The sequence below is a fragment of the Pleurodeles waltl genome, chromosome 6, assembly GCF_031143425.1.
Source record: "Pleurodeles waltl isolate 20211129_DDA chromosome 6, aPleWal1.hap1.20221129, whole genome shotgun sequence".
In the NCBI taxonomy this organism is placed as follows: domain Eukaryota; kingdom Metazoa; phylum Chordata; class Amphibia; order Caudata; family Salamandridae; genus Pleurodeles; species Pleurodeles waltl.
This window is the reverse complement of record NC_090445.1, coordinates 1508173665-1508199583: the sequence shown is the minus strand read 5'-3', so window position 1 is coordinate 1508199583 and position 25919 is coordinate 1508173665. Positions and strand designations below refer to the sequence as shown.

The window sequence follows — 25919 nt, the reverse complement described above, 5'->3', positions numbered from 1 at the left end:
GGGTGGGGATTCGGTCGCATCCTCAAACTTCTAACCAGTCCCAGGCATCTTCTGTTGCAGTGAAAAGGTGCAAACAACCCTCAAGTAGCACTTTCCATTTAGCCGGATAGAGCAGCATGTAAGTGAGTCCCATTGCTTTCAGTTTTTGCTTGACGTCATTGTAGTTAAATAGCTCTTGTGTAATCTAGGAAGGTGCTTATATTATGGTTCTCGAAGAATGGATGTTCCTTTCGACGTACTTTCTATAAAATTGTATCTCAGTCCCTATTGTTAAGGATCTTTGCTACAACGGTTCTCAGGGGACCTTCCGGCTGCTGCGGCAGGGCCAAATGACCTGTTTACTCCTTCCACCACAAAGAGCTGCAACAGCCTCATGCTTGGGATCACCTCTCTGATCCATTCCTCCAGGAATGTCTCCGCGGTGCCTCCCATGATCTTCTCAGGGAACCCACAAATCTTAAATTGTATCTGCAAGACCGCCTCTCCACATCTTCTGCTTGGTCCTCCAGTTTTTATGAATGGGACTAGAGTCTAGCCATCGCAGCTTTCAGCACAGACATATCCTCTTGCATTTTGAACACCTGCTGATCTGTTTCGACTTACCGTTCTGCTTCCTTACGCAGATCTGTTCTCAGAAGATTAACATCCAGTGCCATGGCTTCGATCTTCACCTGTACCACCACCTGATGCGTCAGTAATTGCTAGGATCTGGTCCCCCGTTGATTCCTGCGGGTCCCGCCTTCGATCAGTTCTATCTGCTGGTGGGCCCCCTGCCTTCTCGGGGGCAGTGAATCAGTCTATTTTTATTTGTTGCGCACCTCTGGGCGCATTGTCCTTGTCTATAGTTCATAATGAATCAGAGCAAGGTAAGTGTCCGCTGGGTATATGCTTATCGGGTACAAATATCTGAGATCCTCTCTTCGGCAAGGCCGACGGACCCCCTCTGTCACTGCTACCCACCGCACACCTGGACCGTTCTGCAGCACGTTATTGGTGTTAACTTACTTGCGTTTTGTCCCCCCCTCCCCACATCCAACTCGCAACACCCACAGTAGGTCCACTGAGATTATTGTGTGGTCTAGGCCTCCCCTCATTCACCTCTTGTAGCGGGACAGATGCACTGAGGCGAAATCGAGTCAACAACCGGTAAGTCCATGTGACTCACAAGCGGGACCCACAATTTCTTGGCAAATCTCAGAGCCCCAAGCCTCTGCAGTGCGGTATATCCACCATGTGTCTCAATGCTGGGGGCCAGGGTGCACAGGGACCACACCATCTGGGCAATGCTGGCTGGGCTCTCATGCCTGGGTGCACATGCCTGTCAGTGTCTCCAGGCCACAGTAGAGTCTGGTCTGTGCAGTGCTGAAAGCTAGGGGGCCCAAGCCCACAACAGCCCCACCCCCTTTGCATACTCCTGAATTGCTGCAGTAGCCTCCTGGGGCAGGGACGATGGTCCCCCGCCGGTTGTTGATGGGGCCACTATGGTGCGGCTGAATGGCGATTCCTTTTGCTTCTCTGGGTGGGGGGTCTATGCTTCAGCAATGCAACTTACTGCTCAGCCTTCGTGTCCAGGCTGAAGCTGCCGCTGCCAGTGCGATTGCTAATGTACTTGGCCGGAGGGCGCAAGGCTCCTCTCAGGCCTCCAGTTCCTGTGGCTGCTCTGGCGAGGCACCTGTTCCCAGGCAGCATTTCCTCAAACTCCAGATGAGCAGGGGGTCATCGAGGCAACCCTTGCAGGTGCCCCATGGCTGGGAAGGAGTCACAGGCTCCGCAGGGACCCCGGGTTGGAAGGATTGATAAGGATTTTAAAGTTGCACTGTGAGCTCGCACTCAGCACTGCTGGTCGGCCATCTTGCAGCCTGACAATAAAAGGTTTGTAAAACTAGGGCAACTGGAAGCCCATGTTGGTTGTCCATGGTAGTCGTACGATTCGTTATGCATACATTCATTCAAGTGTGCTTACAGCTGCCACATGCTCAGTCCAATACATTTATTAGTTTGGTTTGGGGTGCTGCTGCAAGTTAAGGGGTCGTTTGTTCACTTGTAGATAAAAAAGATACTCAGAATGAAACCAGAGCCGTGACAATCAAGAGAAATTCCTTAGCAACAATTTAATTAAAACTTGTGTGAAATAACGACTTCAAACATTATTGTTTATTTATTATGTTATTTGCAGTGGAAAGTTGACAGAAGGTTTTGGTAATTGTTATCAAAAGTGTTCCATTCTTGCAATTATGTATCAGGTTTAAAGTGCTCCTCTGTATTGCATGTTATTGTATACATTGATAAGGAGCTGAAGAGTTGGATTTATCTGTATGTTATAATCTCCTGATAACTTTCTTTGTAACGCGGCACTTCCCACTCAAACCTCATTTTTTCTCTACTTGTCCTCCCACAGCTGCCTTTTCCATATTAAAGGCGGACATTTGTAACATTTAAACTTGCTTTACTAGGCGAACCAGGTTTATCTTTATCTACTCTATTCTTGCCCAAGCGTTTAAGAATCACTCATTTGGTTTGGTTCAGTTTTGTGTGGGAACCACTTAAGTACTCAGGTATACATGCTTGTGTGATCAATATCTGGAGTCATTTGATGAGATGATGGTGGTTGCTTTAGAAGACTGTTTTATTCAGTAGCCTTTGACTTTTAAAAAAAATGTTATTCTGTGTAGTGTGCAAATGTTTGTAGGTTCCAAGCAGAGTGGTCGCCCAAAGCTAGTGATCGTCAGGTAAAACTCCTGAAGCGGCGCAGGACAAGGTGCGAGATCACATATGCCACACGACCTGTTTGTTGATAGAACAATCGGTTCTGCCACATTAACTAATATTAAGGCCCTGCATTGAATTTTAGCAGCATCAAAGAGTAGACTGTGAAAATCTATTATTGAGATCCCGGGCTAACTTCAAGCGCTATTCTTTGTACTCCAAGGCTGCCTGTTTGCAGAGTCTGTGGGGTGTCACTTAGAACAGCAGCATGTGGGCGTACATGAAATGTTTAACCCATTGCTGTCCGTTCTGTTGATGGTTCCTTTAATCTGCATTACACTATAATAAATGACAATCTGGTCATTCAGTGTTTGGCTTGTTTCCAAGTATCTGTTATTATTATTATTACTCTGAGTTTTTCGTTTTCCCATGAGTCCCTTGTTTCATTATTTTCCATTCTTTTGGGTTATGTCCTTTGGCTCATGGTTCTCATTTTTGTTCAGAATAGAATTGTTTTCTTTTTGTATGTTACCTAGGTGGTGGGTACAGTTGTAAAATTACACTCACCTTCGTAACATATAAACGCAAAATATCATAGTTGAAGTATTCCATGGTAAAAAATAAACAATTATCAACCAGGAGCGGCTCGGGGCAAGGAGAAGGGGCGGGGCGGCGCATGGGGGGAGAGGGCGGGGAGATGTTAGGAATTAAAAGTTTTTTTTTAAAAACACACACCTGAACAACACACTCCGCTCCGGCTTCTCCTCGCTGCAGGCTCTGGCTCCCAGCCTGCCATGTGGCCAATCCTGACGCTGCTTTAAGCAGCGTCAGGATTGGCTGGGAGTACCCAGCCAGGGTGCAAACAGGCAGACTGGGAGCCTGTGCGGGCTCTCCCCAGCCCAGCTGCGGTGATGCTAGGCTCGAGAGAGCCTACAGCCCATGTGTATTTGGCCAGCCCGAGACGGCCAGCCAAACACACAAGTGCTCTGAAGGGGAGTGCTGTGCACTCCCTCTCACTGCTAGTCACCCCAGTGGCCCCTCCCTTTTACCAAACAACAATAATAAACAGTTAAAAGTTGTGCAGCTGTTACTACTGGCAGGAGGGCGACGATCCACCGCCCTAATGCCTCTCAGTCTCTCTCCTAGCGCTTGAAAACAGATCGGTGTGGTGCTACTGGGTCTTGCAAAGCCAACAGCGTACCCACGAGGAGGCGGATGTCTCATGCCTCCACTCACTGCAGGGAGAGCAGTGTGTGTTATTTAAGTACATGTATGTGTTGTTTTTCCATATAAAGTGATTATTGCTGCTGGCTCTGTTCTTTAGGGTCTAGATATAAGGATTCGGTGGAGTCCTGTTGTTATTCCTGCAGTGCAGTTGTGTTGGGCTGCCCGGCCCTCACCTGTCCTCCTGGCTTTGAGGCCACTGCTGCTTCTGGACTCTCTGGGTGGCTGCGGCAGCTACTCTCGCTCTGGCTGCAATTGTACCTCCAAAGCTCTGTGATCGCAGCTCTTGCAGCTGCTTCTTCACTTCCAGGCCCCCATTCCAGGCCATAAGCTGCAGCCAGCATCATTGTATTGTGACCATCAGCACTCGATCCTGCTGCACTTCCCAATGTGGTTGATGTGCTGGTGTACTGCAGGAAGCCTCCCAACATCCACCCCTCAGTTTCTGCTGCCTGTGTTGGGCTAGTAAGAACTCTCTGGAGTTACCCCTTCTCTTTACACCATGGAGCCCTCCTTTTCAGCTGCCTGTTATGCCATTCAGGCTGATAAGTTCGGTTATGGTGGAACTCTTGGTGTGGTCATGTGGATGTTCTCTTCAAAATCAGCGTGGATTACAAAGGCTCACTGGAAGCTGCAGTGAGCAGCATTATCCCCAATCTTGTACCAAGCTGTGCCCCCTATTCCCCTTTAGTTAATGTGTGTCAGTGAGGGTGTCTGAGTACATGAGAGACGTAGACTCTACGTGTTGGCTAAGGTTACAAGGGTGTACAGCTTAGTTTAGTCATAGCCAGTGCTTCTGTCTACCTTTCTCTTTGCATATCACCCCTTGAGTTGCTCTCCTGATTCTTCTCTTCAGATTTCTTTATAACACCAAGTGCACTCTGGTTTAAAGGCATACCTTGTCCGTTATACAGCTGTGCTAAAATTCAACTTTGCGTCCAATATTGTAGTAGGAAAAGATCCCCATACATGTACCAGCCAGGTTTACCTCTGTACAGTGGTGTACAGTGCAGGGCTAAACACAGACAGGACCTGTGAATACAATTAGGAAGTACCTTTTGTGATCACTGAGCCAAGTCTGATCCAGGAGGCCGGCATCTGGTTTAACACAGTCAGCACCAGAGCAATGAACGCAGCCTAATATATGGCCAAGGCTGCACAACTTAAACAAATGGGCAACGTGCCCATCTCTGCATCCTATGTGCTGTCTGTCTGGATCGAGCCCCTGATTGGCCAGAGGTACTCTGAAAGCAATAAACATCTGAGAATAACAGTTGCCCTTTGGCTACTTTTCATGTCTCACCTGAAAGTAAATTTTAGTTTATCCTAGTTGTTGTAAACTCCTTCCTGCCAAGGTTTGGAGAGAGTATTGAATTTGACTGGTTGGTAGGTTGCCGGGCAGCTTCATTATACTATTCATTATATTTGGATAAAAGCTGACCTCTTTAGGTTATCTCCATTCATGTTTTAGTTTAAGGAGCTATACACATCTGCATAGAGAAATGGTGGGACCAGTGGAAGGATCTTTGACTGTGTCCCTTTGAGAGGTAAAGACCATATCCTCAGGTATGGAAAAGACTGTACTGTTGCTACAAGGAGAGAAGGGTGGAAAACTAGCCTTTTTCTGTTGGTGCCTAAGTCCAGAGTCTTACACAGTTAGTTTTCATGAGGATAATGCTATCAAGACTAGAAGCATGTTATCATTTCTTTGTGCATCCCATTCTGCAGTAATGCTGCTGTGAGTGTGTGGTCCAGTTGCAGGTGCTCCTGCATTAATACGTTCAGCCTCTTCCTTGATGCTGGTGGCCTGAAGAAATGTTTATGCTTGTGCTTCTTTATCTCCATGTGCTAACCCTCCCTTATTCAGCGTGACTGAAGATCTAAGAAGGCCTGTTTGCCTGTTCTCCTCCATTGTTGTGCTTTTTCTTCATCATTCTACACTGATATCAGCATGAGGCCTGAGAGCCTTTCTCCAGCATTGTTGATGGAAGGCCCCCCCTACTTACTGAATGGCTTCCATTGCTGAAGAGCCAGACTTCTGAAGTTCAAGACCCCATTAAGTGGACGGCAACTCCACACAGTCTGTGGTCAACAAACTGAATGACAGGTGCCCAACAAAGGTTGTGCTAGGCAATATGGACCCTAAATGTCTTCTCCTGGCTGGACACAGAACTGAATCATGTATACACGTGTGCAGTTAATAACCACCGAAAGTATGTGATGTGCCACAGTACCAAAACCGCCCTGCTCTCAGCCACAGATGACATTCGCTTCCTCCTCGACCAAGGACAAATAGCAGCCTGCATCCTACTTGACCTCTCAGCTGCCTTCAATACAGTATCCCACTGTACACTATGTGCTAGTCTCCATGCAGCAGACACACGAGGCAAGGCTCTTCAATGGATTCACTCCTTCCTGACAGGCAGAACACAGAAATTCAGGCTCCTGCCCACCAGTCGGAACCCACCAACATCAGCTGCGGGGTACCCCAAGGATCATCACTGAGTCCCACGCTGTTAAGTATCTACATGATCCCACTCGCCCCCATCGTCAGCAAATACGGGATGAACATTGTCTCCTATGCCAATGACACCTAACTGATCCTCTCCCTGACCGAGACCCCATCAACAGCCAGGAAGAATTTGAGATGGGATGGAAGCAGTAGCCACCTGGAGGAGGGAAAGCTGCCTCAAGCTGAACTCAGACAAAATGGAGATCCTTGTCCTGAGACCCTCACCGACGGCCTGGGACGACTCCTGTTGGCTCGCAACACTCTGCAAAAAAAACCACCCCTATAGACCACACGCCCAACCTCTGCGTCATTATCGACTCAATGCTTACCATGACCGGGCAGGTCAACTACGTTGCCTCCACCTGCTTCCATACCCTCCGACTCCTGTGAAAGATCATCAGATAAATACAAACCGACTGCTGGAAAACCGTGACACGCGCCCTCATCACAAGCAGACATGTCTGCGACAACGCCTTCTGTGTGGGAACCTCCAATAAAAACCTGAACAAGTTCCAAAAGATCCAAAATGCTGCTGCCAGACTCGTACTACACCTCCCCGCCAAGAACACATTACAGAACACCTGCAAAACCTCCGCTGGCTCACCGTCGAGAAGAGGATCAACTTCAAACTCCTCATACACGCCTACAAAGTCCTCCATGATGAGGGACCCAACTACCTCAATACCAGGATCAACTGGTACTCATCTCTGAGACCCCTCTGATCGTTTTCATACCTGGCAACAAAAAGCTGGAATACCTTACCACTGCACCTCTGGCAGTCACCATTGTCGCCTCAGTTCAGGAAGGACCTCAAGACATGGCTCTTCGACTGATCTGTGGGGCCACTCCTCAGTGCCTTGAGACCCTGTGGGTGTGAGTAGTGTGCTATACAAGACTGTGATTGATTGATTGAGCTGCCACCATATTCCCAGTAGAATTTTGTCCTGAGAGAGGAGTTAGAAAGTAACAAGGCGTGTTTTCAGAGTGATGATACCATGAAACGTATTAAAGTTACTGATTTTTACCTTACTAAAGTCTTGTTTCTTTTTCTCACAAGAATAGCACTGCTTAGATAATCTGTTTATTGGGAGTCCTACTTGTGCCACCAGAACTAGTTCTAGCCCACTCCATCCTTTGGGAGCCTAGGCTGGTGGCTCTTGCTAACCACTGGAAGTCAAGCATAGAATGGAAATACTTAGTTAATCAGTGAGCTTCCTTATGTTCCTGGGTTCCAGAGACGGTGCAGATGCTTGTCACAAGGATCGCCTGGCTCTCCTGGAGTTTCACACAGGCCCTGAAGCACTGGTGCCTAATCAGAACTTTTATAAGTGCCGCTTTCAGTACTTAAGACTTGCATCACACGTCCAGCTGCCTGCTGCAGTGCCACAGTAAGTTTAACAAGCTTCCTCTGTTCTGGGATACCCCATTAGGAAGGAGAAGGCAAGTTAATCCATTTTATGTGATCCCACCATACCTGTGGGGATAATTCCCAGCCGTCCATAATTCTACTGCTGGTTATTCCAGTGGCACTTGCCCTGAAGTGTACCCACAGGAGCTACTTCCAAGGCCCTGCCCATATACCTTACATGCCACCACCAGTTGTAGATGAAGCCAGTAGGAAGGTCTCTAGGGGACCTTTGAGGCCATCTGCTGGGACCCCTCCCAGCGCTCTCACCTTAATCTTTTTTTATTCGCTGTAGCTGGCCACTACAGCTTTGTCTATTGAGTGGGGCTATTCGTAATATTTGGAGGGGGAAGTTACATTTTTGGGAGCTCGATTGATTTCTGTATGACATTCAGGAGCACTGTTGTTCCGGACTGAGCTTGTGCAATGTGCTACTATTCAAAGGAGAGGTGGGGGGAGAGTTCGTGTGCCTAGCAGCTGGCCGCCACCCCATAGAACTTACCAAAGTTTTTAACTGGTCTTCTCTGCCCTTCTTCACTGTTGCACCAGTGTTTTCTACGCTGCTAATGTACAAATAGATTTTGGAAAAATAACCAATTAGTCCTTGATAACAATGCATCACTTTATTATAAACTTCATCTTTAGCAATCCATCCCTCACCTTTTTCTCCCCACCCTTTCCTAAAAATTCGAAGTTAGGGAAAATGTAATCTTCATCTTAAAAATGTCCCTCTGTTTTGGGATTGCCATCTGTTAGTGCGCAGCGCCCTCTGCCTGCCAATTTGTTTAATCTGTATAGGCTATTTACCGCCATTATCTTTTTGTAGCGATTTTTTCTGCCTGTAAATACGTTATTTATTAATTAATTTATTTATTTTGTTACATCTCAGTTTATTTTAGTGTCGCTGTTCGCAGTACTTCCCTTTTGTAAGGTTAATTTAATTACAATCCGTCCAGAAGCCATGCCGAGTATATGGTTCCTTGCATTATTTTGGCCGGGAGAAGGTCTGTGAATCGTGTCTTCGTGCCACAACTGACTTGCCATGCTTTACACAAGCTCACAATCACCGACATAAGACAAGGTAACGCAATAAGATAAAATGACTGTAGTACTGGAATTAATGAAAATGGCGTTCCGCGCCTTTTAACACTCCTGCGATGAGATCACCGGAAGTTATATCTCTGAAATAAAAAAGTAGGGTACATTTTATATCAAATAAAATAATTTACTGCATAAACGGCTACTTAACTTACCACAAGGTGTCAGCCGCTCTATGTCTCAGGGGTTGACGCAGCCTCTTTGGAAAATATCTAAGTTATAATAAATACCATCATATGCCATTGGGAGCTCATATCCCGGAACCTGCCCATGGTTTTGAAGTCCACGTGCAGGTTAGACTTCTGTTGACAACTACCGCTTCCTATGTCCTGCCCGCCTCCTGTGTCCAACTGACCATGCGATACGGGGGTAGTGCGAGGGCCAGCAATGGGTCCAACCACAGAAATACCTAAATGTAGTCGTTGTACTCTCAGACAGGGCCATATTGAAGTTGTCTGTGGAAGGCCATCAGGAGCCATTTTCAGAGTACAGGTCAGTCATTTTTCCGGGGCCTGTTAAAATTTCTCCTGGTAGGAGTCAGGCAAGTGGACACTCATTTACTACAAGGAAGTTCATCGCCCCTTCGGTTTGTACGCATCACTTGTAGATCCAGGTGGACTGTCGCAGTCGCTTGGTGGGTGGGTGGGTGAACATGAGATGCAGAAGCCACATGTGTTCAGAGTATGAGGCCTCAGCCCGTGGCGCTATGCAACACATCTGTGCGCGGATTCTATGTCATGCTATCCGAAGAGTTTCTGCACAGGCGAGTCCTGCCGGGAATCTGCTGGGTGGTTCACTCTGAAGCACCCGAAGCAGCATCGTGTGCTTACTGTTGTGCTAGATATGGCTTGCACTTCAGTGCTTATGCTGCGGACGCCACGACCCGTGCCGGGTTTGCAGAACAAGCCTTTGTGTTTTGGTTCTATTTGCATTGCCCGATTTTAACTTCCGGTGCTGCAGGTGTGGTGTCCATTCAGATGACTTGGGCCTTCAAAGATGTTTTTAATAACGTACAGACCAGAAAAAAGAGAGCCCTACTGTGTAAGAAAGTGTAATCGGCTTTGATGTAAAACGCTCACCCCTCCAGCATTACCCCTTGGTGGCCTACTCCATCATAGGGTCCTTTCCGTTCCGCAGCGGAATGGGGCGTGCTACTACTGGTGAGAGACATGGGAGCACTAGATGGTTATTGCCATATAATTGGAGAAGCCTGGCGGTAGCTCAGTGCGCGGCCCTGTTGGAACCTCGATCCCTTAACAAGCTGAGCTTTCATATGGCTTCTGCCTGCATGTTACCCCGCACTCTGGGTGTGGTATTACCGGCAGAGATGTCCACTTTGCACCTGGGCGATCAGGTTGGAGTCTCGGTGTCAGTTCAAAATTATGTTATTCTGGGGGAAATCACTTCATTTCTCCATCCCAATAAAAACGAATGGTGACCTTGTGTAATGTAATTGGTGTTTATGTAAAGCACTCCTATACTTTCTGGTCGAGTTAATGTTGTATAGAAACCGCCGACAGTTGCACTTAGAAGGCAAAATAAAGCCTTAACAAAAGGAATGTTACTCTATAATTATCTGGGCCGGTACAGGGTTTACAAGACCGTTGTTTTTGCATCTTAGTTCACTAGAGTTTCATGTTTAAAATCTTGCACTTTAATAAAGTTCTTCTCAGTGCAGTGCTGTAATGCGACTTATTAATGTCATTTTTTTCAGTGCTAAATAAACATTTGTTTGCATCAAGAGGCATTATCATATTGATGTTTCCTCTATGATTCACATAACAAACATTTTCAGGGCTCAGCTCGAGCACGGGCTCTAAGACCCTTGGTTCATCTCGCCACGTTAATTTGTTGGCTCGCCCACCTCTATTTTTGAATGGTTATGCTGACGTCCCCAGAGTATTCATGTGGGCTTACCAACTGCTGCAAATGTGGTACAGTGTGGTGCTGAACATGGAGACGTAGCACTGCTGTCAATAATTCTTTCCTCGTGTATCTCACCCTTTATGTTTTTCATAAATAGTGATTTGGCTCCCCCTACTGTTTACTTGACGAACAACTTCGAAACTAATGAATTCTTTTACACAGATTTTCTTTGGTATTCAAATTACATAGACATGTAAGGATTCTTGATGTGTGTTCCTTTCAGGACTCTTACCAGTTGTATTCTGAGACACTAAAATCTAAAGACTTTCTCATTCCCTTGATTTATGTATGTACTATAATTGATCTGCTGACCTTGTCAGTTCAACCTCTATATTCTACTCTTTTTCCTGACAAACTAGTGCATAGGACATGTCCATCCTTGCACTTGAAAGTAGTGGCACCTTTCCACACGGAGCAGTCCATCATGGTTCCTATGTTATTTTCTTACCCCTATCTCTCCAAAGAGGAGGGCAGGCTGTACCATTTGTATACCTTGTTTAAGTTTCTAGATTGATAAGACTACAGAGATTGATGGGTTGTCAGCTGTTGGTTGAGTTCACTGGTGCAAAAAAAAAAGAAAGGCAGTCCAGAAACAGACCTTGTCTCGATGGATTGTTCTCTGCATCAAACTGGGCACAAAGGATCCACAGACAGCCATGAGGCTCACTCCACCAGATCAAAGGTGAAACTACTACTTTAGCTTGTGGAGTTCTGGTTTTTGGACATCTGCCAGGCAGCAACATGAGCATCTGCCCATACTTTGACCACGCCCTAGTGCATCAGTTCCAAAGTCTGCAGAGAGGTTCTTTTTGCTAATTTGGTCATCCAGGACTTTGGGGTGTAAAGTCCACTCCCCAGGTGCACTTTTTTGATAGGGGCATTGCTTTGGTTCAAATTCACCAGTTTAGGAATCCTCGGTTAGAAGTATCCATAAGAAGAATAGGATACTTAACTTTGGTTATCACCCTGTTTAATCACAGGTTCCTCACCACTTGCTCACCTCCCTGGTCTGTGGAGGGGACTTTCAGATCTTAATAAGATCTCAAAGTTAGCTTTCACACACTGCCAGTGAGGGATCAGTCCTGTTAACTATTCTCCGCATTCTGACGCGAGGTGGCCTAATTATTAAACTGAAGGCATCGCAAACGGGTGCCATCTTATGCGGCTCCATGCCATCACCTCTGGAGGCAGGAGAGAGTCTCGGTGGACATCGATGGCACAATTTGTCAACACAAAGAAGCTATTGAAAGAGATTTCAGATCTAGTGCGTTTCCCGGGGACATTCAGATGCTGAGGAATCTTTGGTTAAATAGTGTATACACCTAAAGAAGTGTTAGCAGATGGTGAGAAACTTATTCTTTCAAACCGTGGATGTTAAGAGACATTGGAGGGGTAGCGGAGGACATGAATGGAAGGTTATGGAGGGGATGCTTTAAATTTGTATTTGCTTTCTGAACTCCTTAACCTTCACAGAGGAACAAAACTCATTGTTTTCTTCAAAGTAGATGAATCAAGGATCAGAGACGGGATGGTTTTGCCTTTAAATATTTTTCTCTGCTCTACCCCTTAGGCACGTGTGCCTGCTTTTTCTGCCCGTACAATATTCGCAATAGACACATTTCAATCATTGAGTCACCCTCTCGTTCATTTGTCCACTTAAGAAACAAAATGCTCATGTGCTCCCTCTTCCCCCACCCCTTGCCACCACACCCTTTCCTAAGCTCACTCAGCCTCTTTTCCCTAGCAGTCCAAAATGCACACACCAGCCTTTCAAATGGAAAAAATCCAAATTGATACAAATATCCTGCTCACTGCTTCGCTTCAATACAGCAAGACAGCCAAACTGATAATTATGGCTTCCTGTTTTCAGTTATTTGTTTTTTTGACATAACCGTCTGTATTTATACATATTTATTTTTTGATAATTTTAACTGTATTTAACCATATTTATTTGGGGTTTTGTAAAAAAATTAAGCCAAAAGTATTATATTTCCACATTCATTTATCTAGATGTACACTGATACTTGTACAACTTTCAAATTTCAATGACACGAATACCCAATAATGATAGATCATGACACTGGGTGAAAACATGCATGTTTCTCTGTCCTTCTTGCCCACATCTACAGCTGTTTAAGCCTAATAAAGAAACTTTATTTGTTTTTTTGCCTCCCTTACTTGTCCATCCGAACAGATATTGGCCTGAAGGTCATGACTGTCTTAATTTATAATCACAAAAAAAAAAAAACACGTTTCCACGTTTGTCCATATGTAAAAATAAATGCAGTTCGGAAAATATTTTTTTATGTGTATAGTTATCAGTAAAAAACATCAAAAATTGAAAACTGGTAGCCTTCCTCAAAGTATATCAATTTACCCTCATATTACTGGTGATCCTTCTTTCACATGACACAGACTCTGGTCTGTGCTGGATTCTTGAAGGTCACACTAATGGCAATGTCACTCCGTACAAAGCTCTGTTAACATAACATTACATTGCCGAAATCTAGCAGTGAAACGGCCAGAGCTCTGCTCCCAGAATTTTCAATGCATTCTGAACAAAACCAAACAAAAGCCCATATCCTCGTGGGATCCTGAGCACAGGGGCTTCACTAGTGCAATCATACAACCTTAAACTAGACGAGTTCCAGTGGATGGTCTTCAGCTTCCTGAGAACACTCCTTAGCAAACTCTGGCACCTTCGCCATTTCAGAAATCTGAGCACCTGGGAAATGAAGGGCAGTGTATATGTTAGCGCTATCTCTTAACTACCATCTCCCTCTTCAGGATGTGGGCCTGTAGGTAAATGTGCTGATTTGGGAGAGAGGCAGCGGCTGCATTCTTGAGCAGACACTTTTAAGTCAGGGAGGAGGCGTTGGTCTTCTATTTCTCACCTAGGATCATCCTGGATCTATTATTCCTCAGACAGACTACATTTAACGTTCAGTCCCAGCAGACCCAGTTTCATTAAGCAGACCAATAGCCACTCTTTCACTCACACACTCACTTCATCACAGCTGTTTGCATGGCTAACAATACTGTCTAAAGAAACATCTGTATAGTCCAGACTGTGGACAACCAGTCGTCTATCTTAACGGAAAACATCACTCTCCTGATGCACCCATCCTTACATAACACATTTAAAAAACCGATAGCCAACTAATTTAAGTTAAAACTTAGAAATCACAAACCTAGACTCTTAGCAAATGTATGTAAAACATAGACAACCAAAACCTGAAAACATGGAAATTACTGCCGAGAAAATAAATTGCTAATGTCTGATGGTAGAAGGTGCTAGGCAAATGCGTATAACCTAACGTAACCTATATTGCTCACATGTGATCTTACCGAGTGGTCCAACAGCTTACAAAAGGATGGGAATGGGCATCCTGAATACAATAGGGTCTGGGTTGGTGATTATTGGGGTTGGTGAGGGGGATGCGCGAGAGTTACCTATGTGGATAAAATGAACAAATTATTCTGTATCTGTTTCGTTCGTCTTTCGCCTAAAACAGTGCACACACCTTCAATGAAATGTGATTGCACATTAATCTAATCTGTGGGGAAAGTACTATTCTGATGGATACAACTACCTGTGGATTCTTCACCTCATGAATACTCCCATGGCGCCAGCATTCTACGGAAATCTTCTTACTAGTCTCTGCACGTCGACGAAGACGTCACTGTCTCGCACGCGACGCCGTCTGACGTCATACAGGCAATAAGAGGTCCTCGACGACGTGCGGACGTCAGTTCCCTTTTTTCCGTGCATTCGAAACGGTTATCTTCGAGGGAGCAACTGTTACTCTTGCGGTTACAGTGTATATCTTGCTGCGTACTCTTTCTCTGTGGAAATAATGTCGCAGAGAAAGTCTGGATTTAAGCCTTGTCGTGAGTGTGGAGGCAAGATGTCGGTGACGGATCCTCATTCCGATTGCCTTTGGTGTTTGAGCTCCGACCACGACGTCTCGACTTGTGATTCGTGTCAGCACATGAATCCGAAGGCCATTAAAGAACGCGAGGCGAAGCTGTTTATGGCCAAGTCAAAGGAGAAGCATCACAAGAAAAAGTCTCCTCCAAGACATCGGCGTCATCGAGACTCCCGGCGCCGTAGAGAATCTCGGCGTCATTCAAGGGAGGCTCGTTCCAGGTCTCCGGATCGGCGCCGGAGGACATGGGAGGTCAGCCCCACGGTGACGCCGCATCCTTCGACGCCGTTGCTCTCTCCGACGTCTCCAACTTCGCCTGGACAGGCGTCGGTGATTGAGGTATTGGAGCCTCAGGTGTTTTCTCCGGCGCAGACGCCGAGGCCGGCGTCGGGGTCGCCTCCGAGTCAGGCACCCCAGTATCCGGCTTTTCCCACCCCTGGAGCCGATAGTTCCGCATTCTTGAATGCGATGTATGCCATCTTCCAACAGATGGCTCCAGGGGGTGCTCCGGCTGGGCCTTTGGCCTTTTCTTTGGGTGATCCTGCGCCTCTTCGGCCGGCACCCTTTATGCCCTTTCTCCCGTTTGGGAACGTGGGCTCGGCGCCAGTGTCGGCGCCGGTGGCCGCTCCGATGGCTTCGGAGGGATTGGCCCCAGGGATTTCCATCCCGTCGACGTCGAGATTTCGGCCTGTGACTCCGGTGGGTCCATCCGTTTCATCTGCTCTTCAGTCGGCGCCGAAGTTACCTGTGGCGCCGGATGCGGCGTCGGTGGCTTCGGAAGATCGGCGCCGATCTCCGACTTCGGCGGAGGTGTTGTCGACTCCGCGGATTGAGCAACGACTGCATTCAAGGAGGCGTGCTCTCCGGGTACTAGAGGAGCAGGAGTACCAACGAGCCCTAGAGGAAGGAGAGCTAGAGGACTCGGGTGATGGGCTGCGTGGACTGGAGTCGGCCAGTGGGCTGGACACTTCCCCTGAGTGGGACCTTTCGTCCCCGGGGGAATATACCGAGGAAGCTGCTTCCTTTCATACAGTGGTACGGAAGGCAGCTAGTTTTTTGGACCTGCCTTTGCCGGTGGTGGAGGCGAAACAAAACCTTTTGACAGAGGTGTTGCATCCGGCCTCAGCCGCGGCGGAGCCTCTATTACCTTTTAATGACGCTCTGCTGGATCCGGTTTTAGAGGTGTGGAAGAAGCCGGCATCTTCCCCAGCAGTTCACAGAGCCGTGGCCAGGAGGTATCGGACGGCTCCAACTGATCCTGGTTTCCTATCAAGGCACCCTACGCCGGAGAGCTTGGTTGTGCAGGCCTCCTGTTCGTCCAAATCAGCGCCTGGTTCTTTCCCGACGGTGCCTGGGGACAGAGACTCAAAAAAGCTAGAGGCGCAGTCGAAGAAGATTTTTTCGTCCTGCAGTCTGGCGTTAAAAGCCACTAATGCGACCTGTATCCTGGGGAGGTATATTCATGCTCTGATGGATGACATCTCCTCTTCGTTTACAGAGCTTCCCCAGGGTCTTTTGGATCTTGTCTCTGATGCCCAGGCTGCTGCGACCCAAATTATCCAGACGGGACTGGATACCACCGACTCGGTAGCCAGAGCAATGGGCACAACTGTGGTGGAAAGGAGACAGGCCTGGCTACGTAACTCGGGCTTTTCGGCAGATGTACAGTCCACATTGTTGGATCTCCCGTTTGATGGGGACAAACTGTTTGGGGCTAAGGCTGATTCGGCCTTGGAACGTTTTAAGGAGAGCAGGGCCACGGCTAAGTCGTTGGGACTCCAAGCTCCTTCTTCCACGGCCTCTTCCAGATTCTTCAGGAGGTTTCGTGGATTTGGGCGTGGCTCTTCCTCCTCTTCCTTTCGGGGAAGATATCAGCAACCTGCCTCTTCCCACCCCTATAGATCTTTTAGGGGGAGGGGTAGGGTCCGCACCAGGGGAGCCTCTCAGCAGCACTCTGCCTCTTCCTCATCCTCTGGCGGGGGGCAGCAGGGGAAGCAGCCTTAGGCTTCCACCATTTCCCACTCACTCCTCTCCTGTAGGGGGAAGATTACAGCATTTTCTCACCAAATGGGAGACTGTTACGTCGGACACTTGGGTTCTCAGTGTTGTGGGAAAAGGCTACACCCTTCCCTTTCGGGAGTTTCCGCCCCTCATCCCGCCCCGCCCTTCGTATTGTTCACAAGAACACCTCCTGTTGCTAGAACAGGAGGTGGAAGTCCTCCTTTTAAAGGGCGCGGTGGAGTTGGTCCCGGAGCAGGAAAGGGGTCAAGGAGTTTACTCAAGGTATTTCCTGATTCCCAAGAAGGATGGTCGTTTGAGACCAATTCTGGACCTGAGGATCTTGAATTGGTTCCTCAAGCAGGAAAAGTTCAAGATGCTGACCCTAGCACAGGTGCTTTTGGCGTTGAACATGGAAGACTGGATGGTGTCTGTCGACTTGCAGGATGCTTACTTTCATATCCCGATACTCAAGTCACACAGGAAGTATCTCCGGTTTGTGGTGGGATCGCAACACTACCAGTTTGCGGTCCTTCCGTTTGGTCTTACTTCAGCACCTCGAGTCTTCACGAAGGTGATGTCGGTGGTTGCGGCAGAGCTCAGAAGGAAGGGGATAGCAGTATTCCCTTACTTGGACGATTGGTTGATCAAAGCCAAGTCCCCGGAGCTTGTGTTGCGTCATCTGCAGTCAACAACCCAGTTGTTGTTCGACCTGGGCTTTTCGGTGAACGAGCCCAAATCTCACCTGGAGCCCTCTCAGCGCCTCCTGTTCATAGGGGCAGTACTGGATACGACATTGGGTCGGGCCTTTCCTCCGCCTCAGCGGATTCAAGATATTCAGGATTTGGTTCCAATGTTTCGAAACGGAGCGGTAGTTCCAGTCCTCAAGGTCCTTCGTCTGCTCGGTCTTTTTGCCTCCTGCATTCTGTTGGTCACGCATGCTCGCTGGCACATGAGGGCTCTTCAGTGGTGCCTCCGAAGGCAGTGGTCTCAACACAGAGGGGATCTAGAGGGTACTGTCAAGATCTCCAGAGATGCTGCTGTGGATTTGAAGTGGTGGATTGCAAGCAACAATCTTTCACAAGGAAAACCGTTCCAGCAGTCGCCACCAGTGGCCACAGTCATAACGGATGCTTCCACTCTAGGGTGGGGAGCTCATCTGGGGGATCTGGAGATCAAAGGTCTTTGGTCTCCAGAGGAACAGATTTTTCACATCAATCTGTTAGAGTTACGGGCTGTACGTCTGGCTCTCAAGGCCTTCCTCCCTTCCCTTCGTGGTCAGTCGGTACAGGTCCTAACGGACAATACTACCACGATGTGGTACATAAACAAGCAGGGAGGAGTGGGGTCGTACCTTCTCTGCAGAGAAGCTCTTCGACTATGGTCCTGGGCAAAGGACCATCGGATTTGCTTGATAGCAAACCATCTGGCCGGAGTCTTGAACGTGCGTGCGGACAGTCTCAGTCGCCACTTCTCGGCAGACCACGAGTGGCGTCTCCATCCAGATCAAGTCCGTTTAATCTTCCAGAAGTGGGGGTTTCCTCGGGTAGATCTGTTCGCCACTCGAGAGAACGCGCATTGTCCGTTGTTCTGCAGCCTTCAGTATCCGATGCAGGAAGCATTGGGGGACGCGTTTCAAATGACCTGGTGCGGCCAGTTGCTTTACGCGTTTCCTCCCATACCCTTGATTCCTCGAGTATTGAGGAAGATTCGCCAAGACCGGGCTCTAGTAATCGTAATAGCTCCGGATTGGCCAAGGAGGGTGTGGTACTCCGACCTTCTCCAACTCTCAACGTGCCCGCCGCTCCGTCTCCCTTTCAGGGCAGACCTCCTCTCGCAGTCGCAGGGGCAGGTTCTACACCCCAACCTCCAGAGTCTGCACCTACATGCCTGGAGATTGAACGGGGCAACCTGAGTTCCTTCTCTCTCCCGCCTGAGGTAGTGGATGTTATATTAGCGGCCAGGCGACACTCCACTAAATCTATCTACGCTAATAGGTGGTCTAAATTTGTTGCGTGGTGTGGAGAGAGGCAGATTGATCCTTTACAAGCTCATCTATCGGACGTTTTGTCTTTTGCTCTATCTCTGGCGCAGAAAGGTTGTGCAGTGGCTACCATTAAAGGTTATTTATCGGCCTTGTCAACCTTCATATGTCTTCCAGACCAACCATCTTTATTTAAATCCCCTATTGTTATCAGATTCTTGAAAGGTCTTCTAAATCAATATCCTCCAAAGCCATTCGTTATGCCGCAATGGGATTTGTCCTTAGTCCTGACTTTCCTTATGGGGTCCCCTTTTGAACCTATGCATTCTTGCCCCTTAAGGTATTTGTTTTTAAAAACAGTCTTCCTGATAGCTATAACATCAGCAAGGAGAGTGAGTGAGTTGCAGGCCTTATCAGTAAAACCCCCTTATACAACTTTTTATGGGGATAAGGTGGTGTTGAGGACCAAGGCTGCTTTCCTCCCGAAGGTTGTTTCACCCTTCCATTTGGCTCAGGCAATTACTTTGTCCACGTTCTATCCTCCGCCTCATCCTTCCAAAGAGGAAGAAAGACTGCACCGTCTGGATCCAAAGAGAGCGTTGAGCTTCTTTATCAATAGAACAAAGGATTTCAGGCTGGAGGATCAGCTGTTTATTGGATACGTGGGCAAGAGGAGAGGAAAGGCAGTCCACAAGAGAACACTATCCAGGTGGGTTGTTCTTTGCATTAAAATATGTTACTCTTTGGCAAAGAAGGATCCTCCTGAGGGCATTAGAGCTCATTCCACCAGAGCTAAGTCGGCCACTTCGGCCTTAGCCAGAGGTGTTCCTGTGGTCGACATCTGCAAGGCCGCAACTTGGTCGTCCCTTCACACTTTTGCAAAACATTACTGTTTAGATTCTGAGGTTAGAAGGGACGGCCATTTTGCACGGTCAGTGCTGCAGGATTTCTTGGTTTGACCATTTAGGCACCCACCGCCGGGCGTGGTACTGCTTTGGGACTCTATTCATGAGGTGAGGAATCCACAGGTAGTTGTATCCATCAGAAGAACGAGTTACTTACCTTCGGTAACGACTTTTCTGGTGGATACATTAGCTACCTGTGGATTCCTCACGGTCCCACCCGCCTCCCCGTTGCCTTTATGGTCTTGCCAAGTAATCCTTGAGTGCGCTCCTCTTGATCTTTGAGGGTGCAATAGATGTATATATATAATATATTTATATATATATATGGGTATATGTGTATATATCTTTATGTATATACTTGGTGTGTGTATATATTTTTAAAAGAAAGAGTTTTATATATATATATATATATATATGTACATAAAAAAGATTTACAGTTATTCATACAATGTGGTGTATTTTTACAATATAATGGATGTTGCTTTGTTCTTTCATTGCATTGCCTGGTTGTTCTCATGCACGTAAAAAATGATTGGTACTGACGTCCGCACGTCGTCGAGGACCTCTTATTGCCTGTATGACGTCAGACGGCGTCGCGTGCGAGACAGTGACGTCCTCGTCGACGTGCAGAGACTAGTAAGAAGATTTCCGTAGAATGCTGGCGCCATGGGAGTATTCATGAGGTGAGGAATCCACAGGTAGCTAATGTATCCACCAGAAAAGTCGTTACCGAAGGTAAGTAACTCGTTCTTCTGGTAGGAAACATCATTTTGTTAACACAGTCCATTCAGATATTTGTGGATCTAACTGAAGAGTCACTGATTTGAACTTTTTTTTTAGCTCACTGGGAAATGGCGACATGTTTATTTATAGTTCTGTGATGTGCCAGCCTGTGAAAGGAAGTGCTGTGAATATAAAAGTAATTCGTTCAAAACAAATTTCACACAGTATAGAAGAGGCTGCTGTAGCTTGAAATGTTTTACCTGCCGTATAATATAGGCAGCACACAGTAGAAAGTAGGCTGAAAAAAGTGTAAAACAAGATTCCACTAAATGTGCAGAAATATTTAGAATATAAACGCTTTCATTGGTTTATTTATTTTTAGTAAACATGATTTTACCTGGTTCTTACCTTTTTAAAGTTATGTATTAATATAATAATTATCACATGGGACTCATTCAAAAGCGGTACTTTCTTATTTGTCCTTAGGAGGAACCTAGAGTTACTCTGACTTATTAATCAGACCAAAATTAATTACAAAGAAGACAAAACACAGAACTGATATAGTTTCCATTTTGTAATGTTTTGACTTCAATCAAGTTTTACAATCAACAAAATAAGTAATTATAATGTAGATGATGCTATACAATTCCCAATGACTGTATGCATTGATTGCTAAAATTCATAACAGGGTTTGCATATGTCAGTATGGAATCCATCGAACAACCAATCGGGAGGATTCTTTGATGTTTGGACCCCGTGTGACTGGTAGGGTCTCTTCAGGACGTAGTCATCTGACTACAAGGCCCACACATAAGGGAAACAGAAATAAAAACAACATTTCCAGGTTCTGTGCTTTTACATGCTGTAAACTTCCATTAAGCAATCAATGAGTAACTCACCCCCCAATAATAAGTTCACTTGTGTAACAGGAAGAACAACAAGGAATTCAAACTATTTATAATAAAAGGAATTGATAATCATCATCCAAATCATCACTACTCAGTACCCATCTACACATTGATGGTTTATTAGCACAAGAAAAGACCGTGCATCAAGTGTGCCTACAAGGTGTCTCAGTCAGAAAGGGAGAGACAGTGGCACCTTGAATAATGAAGACGCAGCATGTCACAATACACAGTGAACGTGTATATGTGTCACGTATATGTGTCACGGAAAGAAACAAAGGTTACAGGGATGTTTTATTTAGGAAATAGTAATAAAAAACATAGAAATACACTGAAAAACCAAAGGTTAGAGGGAGGTTATAGTTAGGCTCAGATTCTAATGTACAAAACCATAGAAATTCCCCCGTTATGTTTAACTCGAATAACTATTACTCGCGCCCAACCATGCACAGTTTTCTCATCAATAATTTTATTGCAGATGTTGCAGTAATAATATCAAAGATGCCATAGACCTTGTCATCAGTGATTTGATATGTGAAGTAATTAGCTGTGCTTGGTGAAGGGACAAGTTATAGTTACCTTAGGGCGCGAGTTATAGTTACGGCCTTTGGCTGGATGCTTGCTGGGGTTGGCCACAGTCTGGGCCCTGCGGCCACCCCCGCTACATAAAAAAAAAAAAACTAGAAATTCACTGAAAAAAAACAAACCGTTACAAGGACGTTATAGTTAGGTTCTGAATTTACACACACAAACCATAGAAATTCAGCTGTTACAGTTAGTTATTTCAAGTAACTATAACTTGGGCCCTAAGGTAACTTCTGCTGCAATGCACAGCTAATTACCAAACATATTACATCATTGATGACATCTTCAAAGGCATCATTGATATTATCACTGCAGCTTTTGCAATACAATTATTGATGAGAAACTGTGCATGGCGGGGACATGAGTTATAGTTACCTTAGGGCACGAGTTGTAGTAACTTGAAATAACTCTAACTATAACAGCTAAAAAAGATTTTGTATTGTTTTGTGCATGTAAGGGCAGAAGCTTACTATAACATCCCTTTAACTTTTGTTTTGAGTGGAAAAAAATATATATATACATGTGTGTGTGTGTATATATATATATGTATATATATATATATATATATATATATATATGTATATATATATATATATATATATATATATATATATATATATATATATATATATATATATATATATAATAATTATGTAGGTACCTTAACTATACTTACCTTGCATGGTCAAAGCATGTGTGATAGCCGTTCAACTGTATAAAGATGCATATGCTAAAGCCAATGGACCTTTAATAAATCGTTGTTACACTATACTATAGCCCAGTGGTTCCCAACCTGTGGTCCGGGGACTCCTGGGGATCCGCAAAACCTCTTCGGAGGTTCCACGATAGCTTAGAAAATTAAATAATGTCAACAGATTAGGTCCCGAGATTTTAGTAATGACTCAGTGGCGGGTCCCGAGATCACAATAATGATTCATTGGGGGTCCCTGGTTTCCAGTAATGATAAAGTGGGGATCCACAGAAGTCAAAAGATTGTAAACCACTGCTATCGCCTGTAGGCAGGTATTTTTGTTACATGTAGTCTCAAAAATTACCTTAGTAGACATGTGACTTGGTGGCGATTACCATCCTCTGACAAATCGTGGAGGTAGATTTGCACTGTTAAAATCCTTGTTAGGCCCTGTAAGACAGGTTGTATTTTGTTTACCAGCTGTTCCTTTTTTTGGCCCATGTTTTCAGTTTTATGGCCAAGGAGTAGTTTCTGGAAAAGCTAATGCTCAATGTTGGAAGCTTGAGTTGGCTACGGCGTGAAGCCAATTTAAAGTTAATGGGTTCTTTGGGAAAAGCTTGTTGAGATGCAGTAGGACTGATTCCCTTAATAAAAGTTATAATAAAATCTGTAGATCTAATGTATGTTAAAGATAGTAACCCCGTTAAAGATTGTAGAGATATTTTTTAACTTGGAGTCTCACAGATTACCTTTAGCAGTTAAAGGTATTGCTGGGTATTCCCCTTGACAAACCCTGGGGGAGATGGTTTGCACATGATGTACCCATTTAGGGAGGACTGGCAAGTTTAGGTATCTGTGTAACTGTCAGGCTCTTGAAAATACAAAGGCAAGTGCGTACATTGAGAGCCTTCAGATCAGCCTTATTCTGCCAACAGCATGTTCTTTCATTAATATTCTTCTGCCTATGATAGCAAACAGTATAGTGCATTGTTATCACACTTCATACATTGCCTGTCTTGCCATGTGTGTGATGGCATTTTGCCCTGACCATGTGTGCACATCCACCTGAAAATGAGTGTTCTTCTTTGCCAGGGATTGTGGGCAGTTTTCTATTGCAAAATAATGCATGTGAGATTTTTTTATAAATCCAGGGGAAAAATAGAATTATGTTTTATATTGTCTTTCACTTTCTAACACTAATGAAGACTCAAACAAGGACTATTCCAAAACTTCTGCCATTGCAGGGAAATGTTAGAAGTGCAAATATTCAAAAATGCCAATTGACCTATTCTCACCAGTGCCAGGTGCTGATTAAAACTGGAGGCGCCTTAAAGTGTACCACAAGAACCCCAAAAATTACACAGTTGAAGTGATGTTGATGTACATTTGAAATCGCTTTGTATAGCAAAGGCTTGAAAATTATTATTACTTGTTTATTTTTGGCATATGTGTAGGTAGTATTGCGGCGCACGGATTCAAATGACCAGGCACTCCTGAAATTTCTTTAGGTCTCTGGTAATTTGAGGATTTAAATTGATAGAGTTGATGAAACTGTGTGTTTTTTACATGCTGTTTTTGATTCTACTGGAGTTGTTTGGAAGCATTCTAATCATGCCATTAAGTGTAATTTATAGGACTATTGTTCGTATTGTATTTGCTTTACAAGTCTTAAAATTGTAGAGGATATCTTGTTTCATGTTTGCATCAAACTTCATTCAGATTACAAACTGCACTTTGTAACATGTACAGTAGTTAGTAGGTACGCACAGAAAAATCCAATTTATAGGACTATTTTTTATATTGTATTTGCTTTACAAGTCTTAAAATTGTAGAGGATACCTTGTTTCATTTTTGCATCAAATTTCATTCAGATTACAAACTGCACTTTGTAATATGTACATTAGTTAGTGCATGCGCACTAAAAATCCAATTTATCGGACTATTTTTTATATTGTATTTGCTTTACAAGTCTTAAAATTGTAGAGGATACCTTGTTTCATGTTTGCATCAAACTTCATTCAGATTACAAACCGCACTTTGTAATATGAACAGTAGTTACTATGTACGCACTGAAAAAATCAAATTTACAAATCTACGAATGATAATCTCCATCTATCCTATTTCTTAACATTAATTTACATTAATATATGAACATAAAAGTATTTTTACGATTTTTGTTTCAAGATTAATAAACTTTTTTTTGTTTTACAGTTCCTTATACTTTACCACAGCTAGATCTGTGCCATCGGGATAGTAGTAAAGTACACTGATAAATTTAGGTGGAAACATGCAAGTTTACATTTTGTGTGTACAAAAGTAGTAAAGGTATTCAAAAACGTGAGCGTTAATTTATACTTGCAACTTACCCCCAGCTGTAGGGTACCTTTGGAAATACCCCCGCACCTTCATATTTGTTTTATGTTTGAAAGGTGTTCATTTTGTTAAGCAAGCAGGGTTTTGATGATCTTTGCGTGGTTCCGAATTTGATACCTTTTTCTTTCTTTCTTATGTGGCTAGAGAGGTTGTTTTTCATGTCTGCTGCTCAGTCTTTAACATTAGTTGACTGTAGCATGCCGCCTTCTGCTGAGATGATGGTCAGAGGTTAGACAAGTCTGTCCCTACTTCTTGCCTGTACAACATGGAGGAACTGCGGACATTAGACCTAAAGGTCAACGTGATACCGTTTTCCGCTTGAAGTGGCTTCTGCAGCACCTGTTTCCAGTTTTTTTGATTCAGTAGAAAGTAAACAGTGATCATCATTCTTATTTCTTTTCTGCCACATGTTGCCACTATTACTTTGAATAACATTACATTGTTCTCTTTTTGATAGCATGTGCATTTGTTTTCAGGATTCGGTCATGCCTACCCAAGAGCCTCAAGTAAATGATAAAAACGATGAAGCTGAGCTTGCCTCGGATGACACAGATGAGGGTAGGTTATTTTATTAATTGATCTTAGAAATGGATATGTTGGTACTGGATATGCTGGTCGACAACTCAATTAAGTTGATTGAAGTTTTTTTTTACTAGTGTATCATTTGAACTTGTGAAGATTTAAATATAGTTCTTCTGGTGTTTTTTGGGGCCATAAAATATCTCTTGTGTCTCAATCTTTTAATAAACTCATCCCTGGAAAGGCTAACTTTATAATATGTATCTTCTCTGTTAGAGCCTGTTTTCAAGTCTGGTTTTGACAACCAACTGTCTCGAAAAATAGCATACCAGAATAGTTTCGGCTCCGTGAGGCACAGCTCTGAGACTGCTAACGTTTCAGATACTAAAAATGCAAGAAGATTATGGCCTAGCAGCAACCATTATGGTTTGGCCAG

At 44.9% G+C, this 25919-nt stretch overlaps 1 protein-coding gene across 4 annotated transcripts in view; it reads left to right on the top strand.

Moving 5' to 3' along the window:
- Positions 1–25919, top strand: part of PRKCZ (protein kinase C zeta) — a 604208-nt gene that overhangs the window by 407692 nt on the left and 170597 nt on the right. For all 4 annotated transcript variants that reach the window (XM_069240998.1, XM_069241001.1, XM_069241000.1 and 1 more), the window contains one exon: positions 25441–25522. In XM_069240998.1, coding sequence (XP_069097099.1) covers positions 25441–25522 — 82 coding nt within the window. The remainder of the gene's footprint in view (positions 1–25440; positions 25523–25919) is intronic.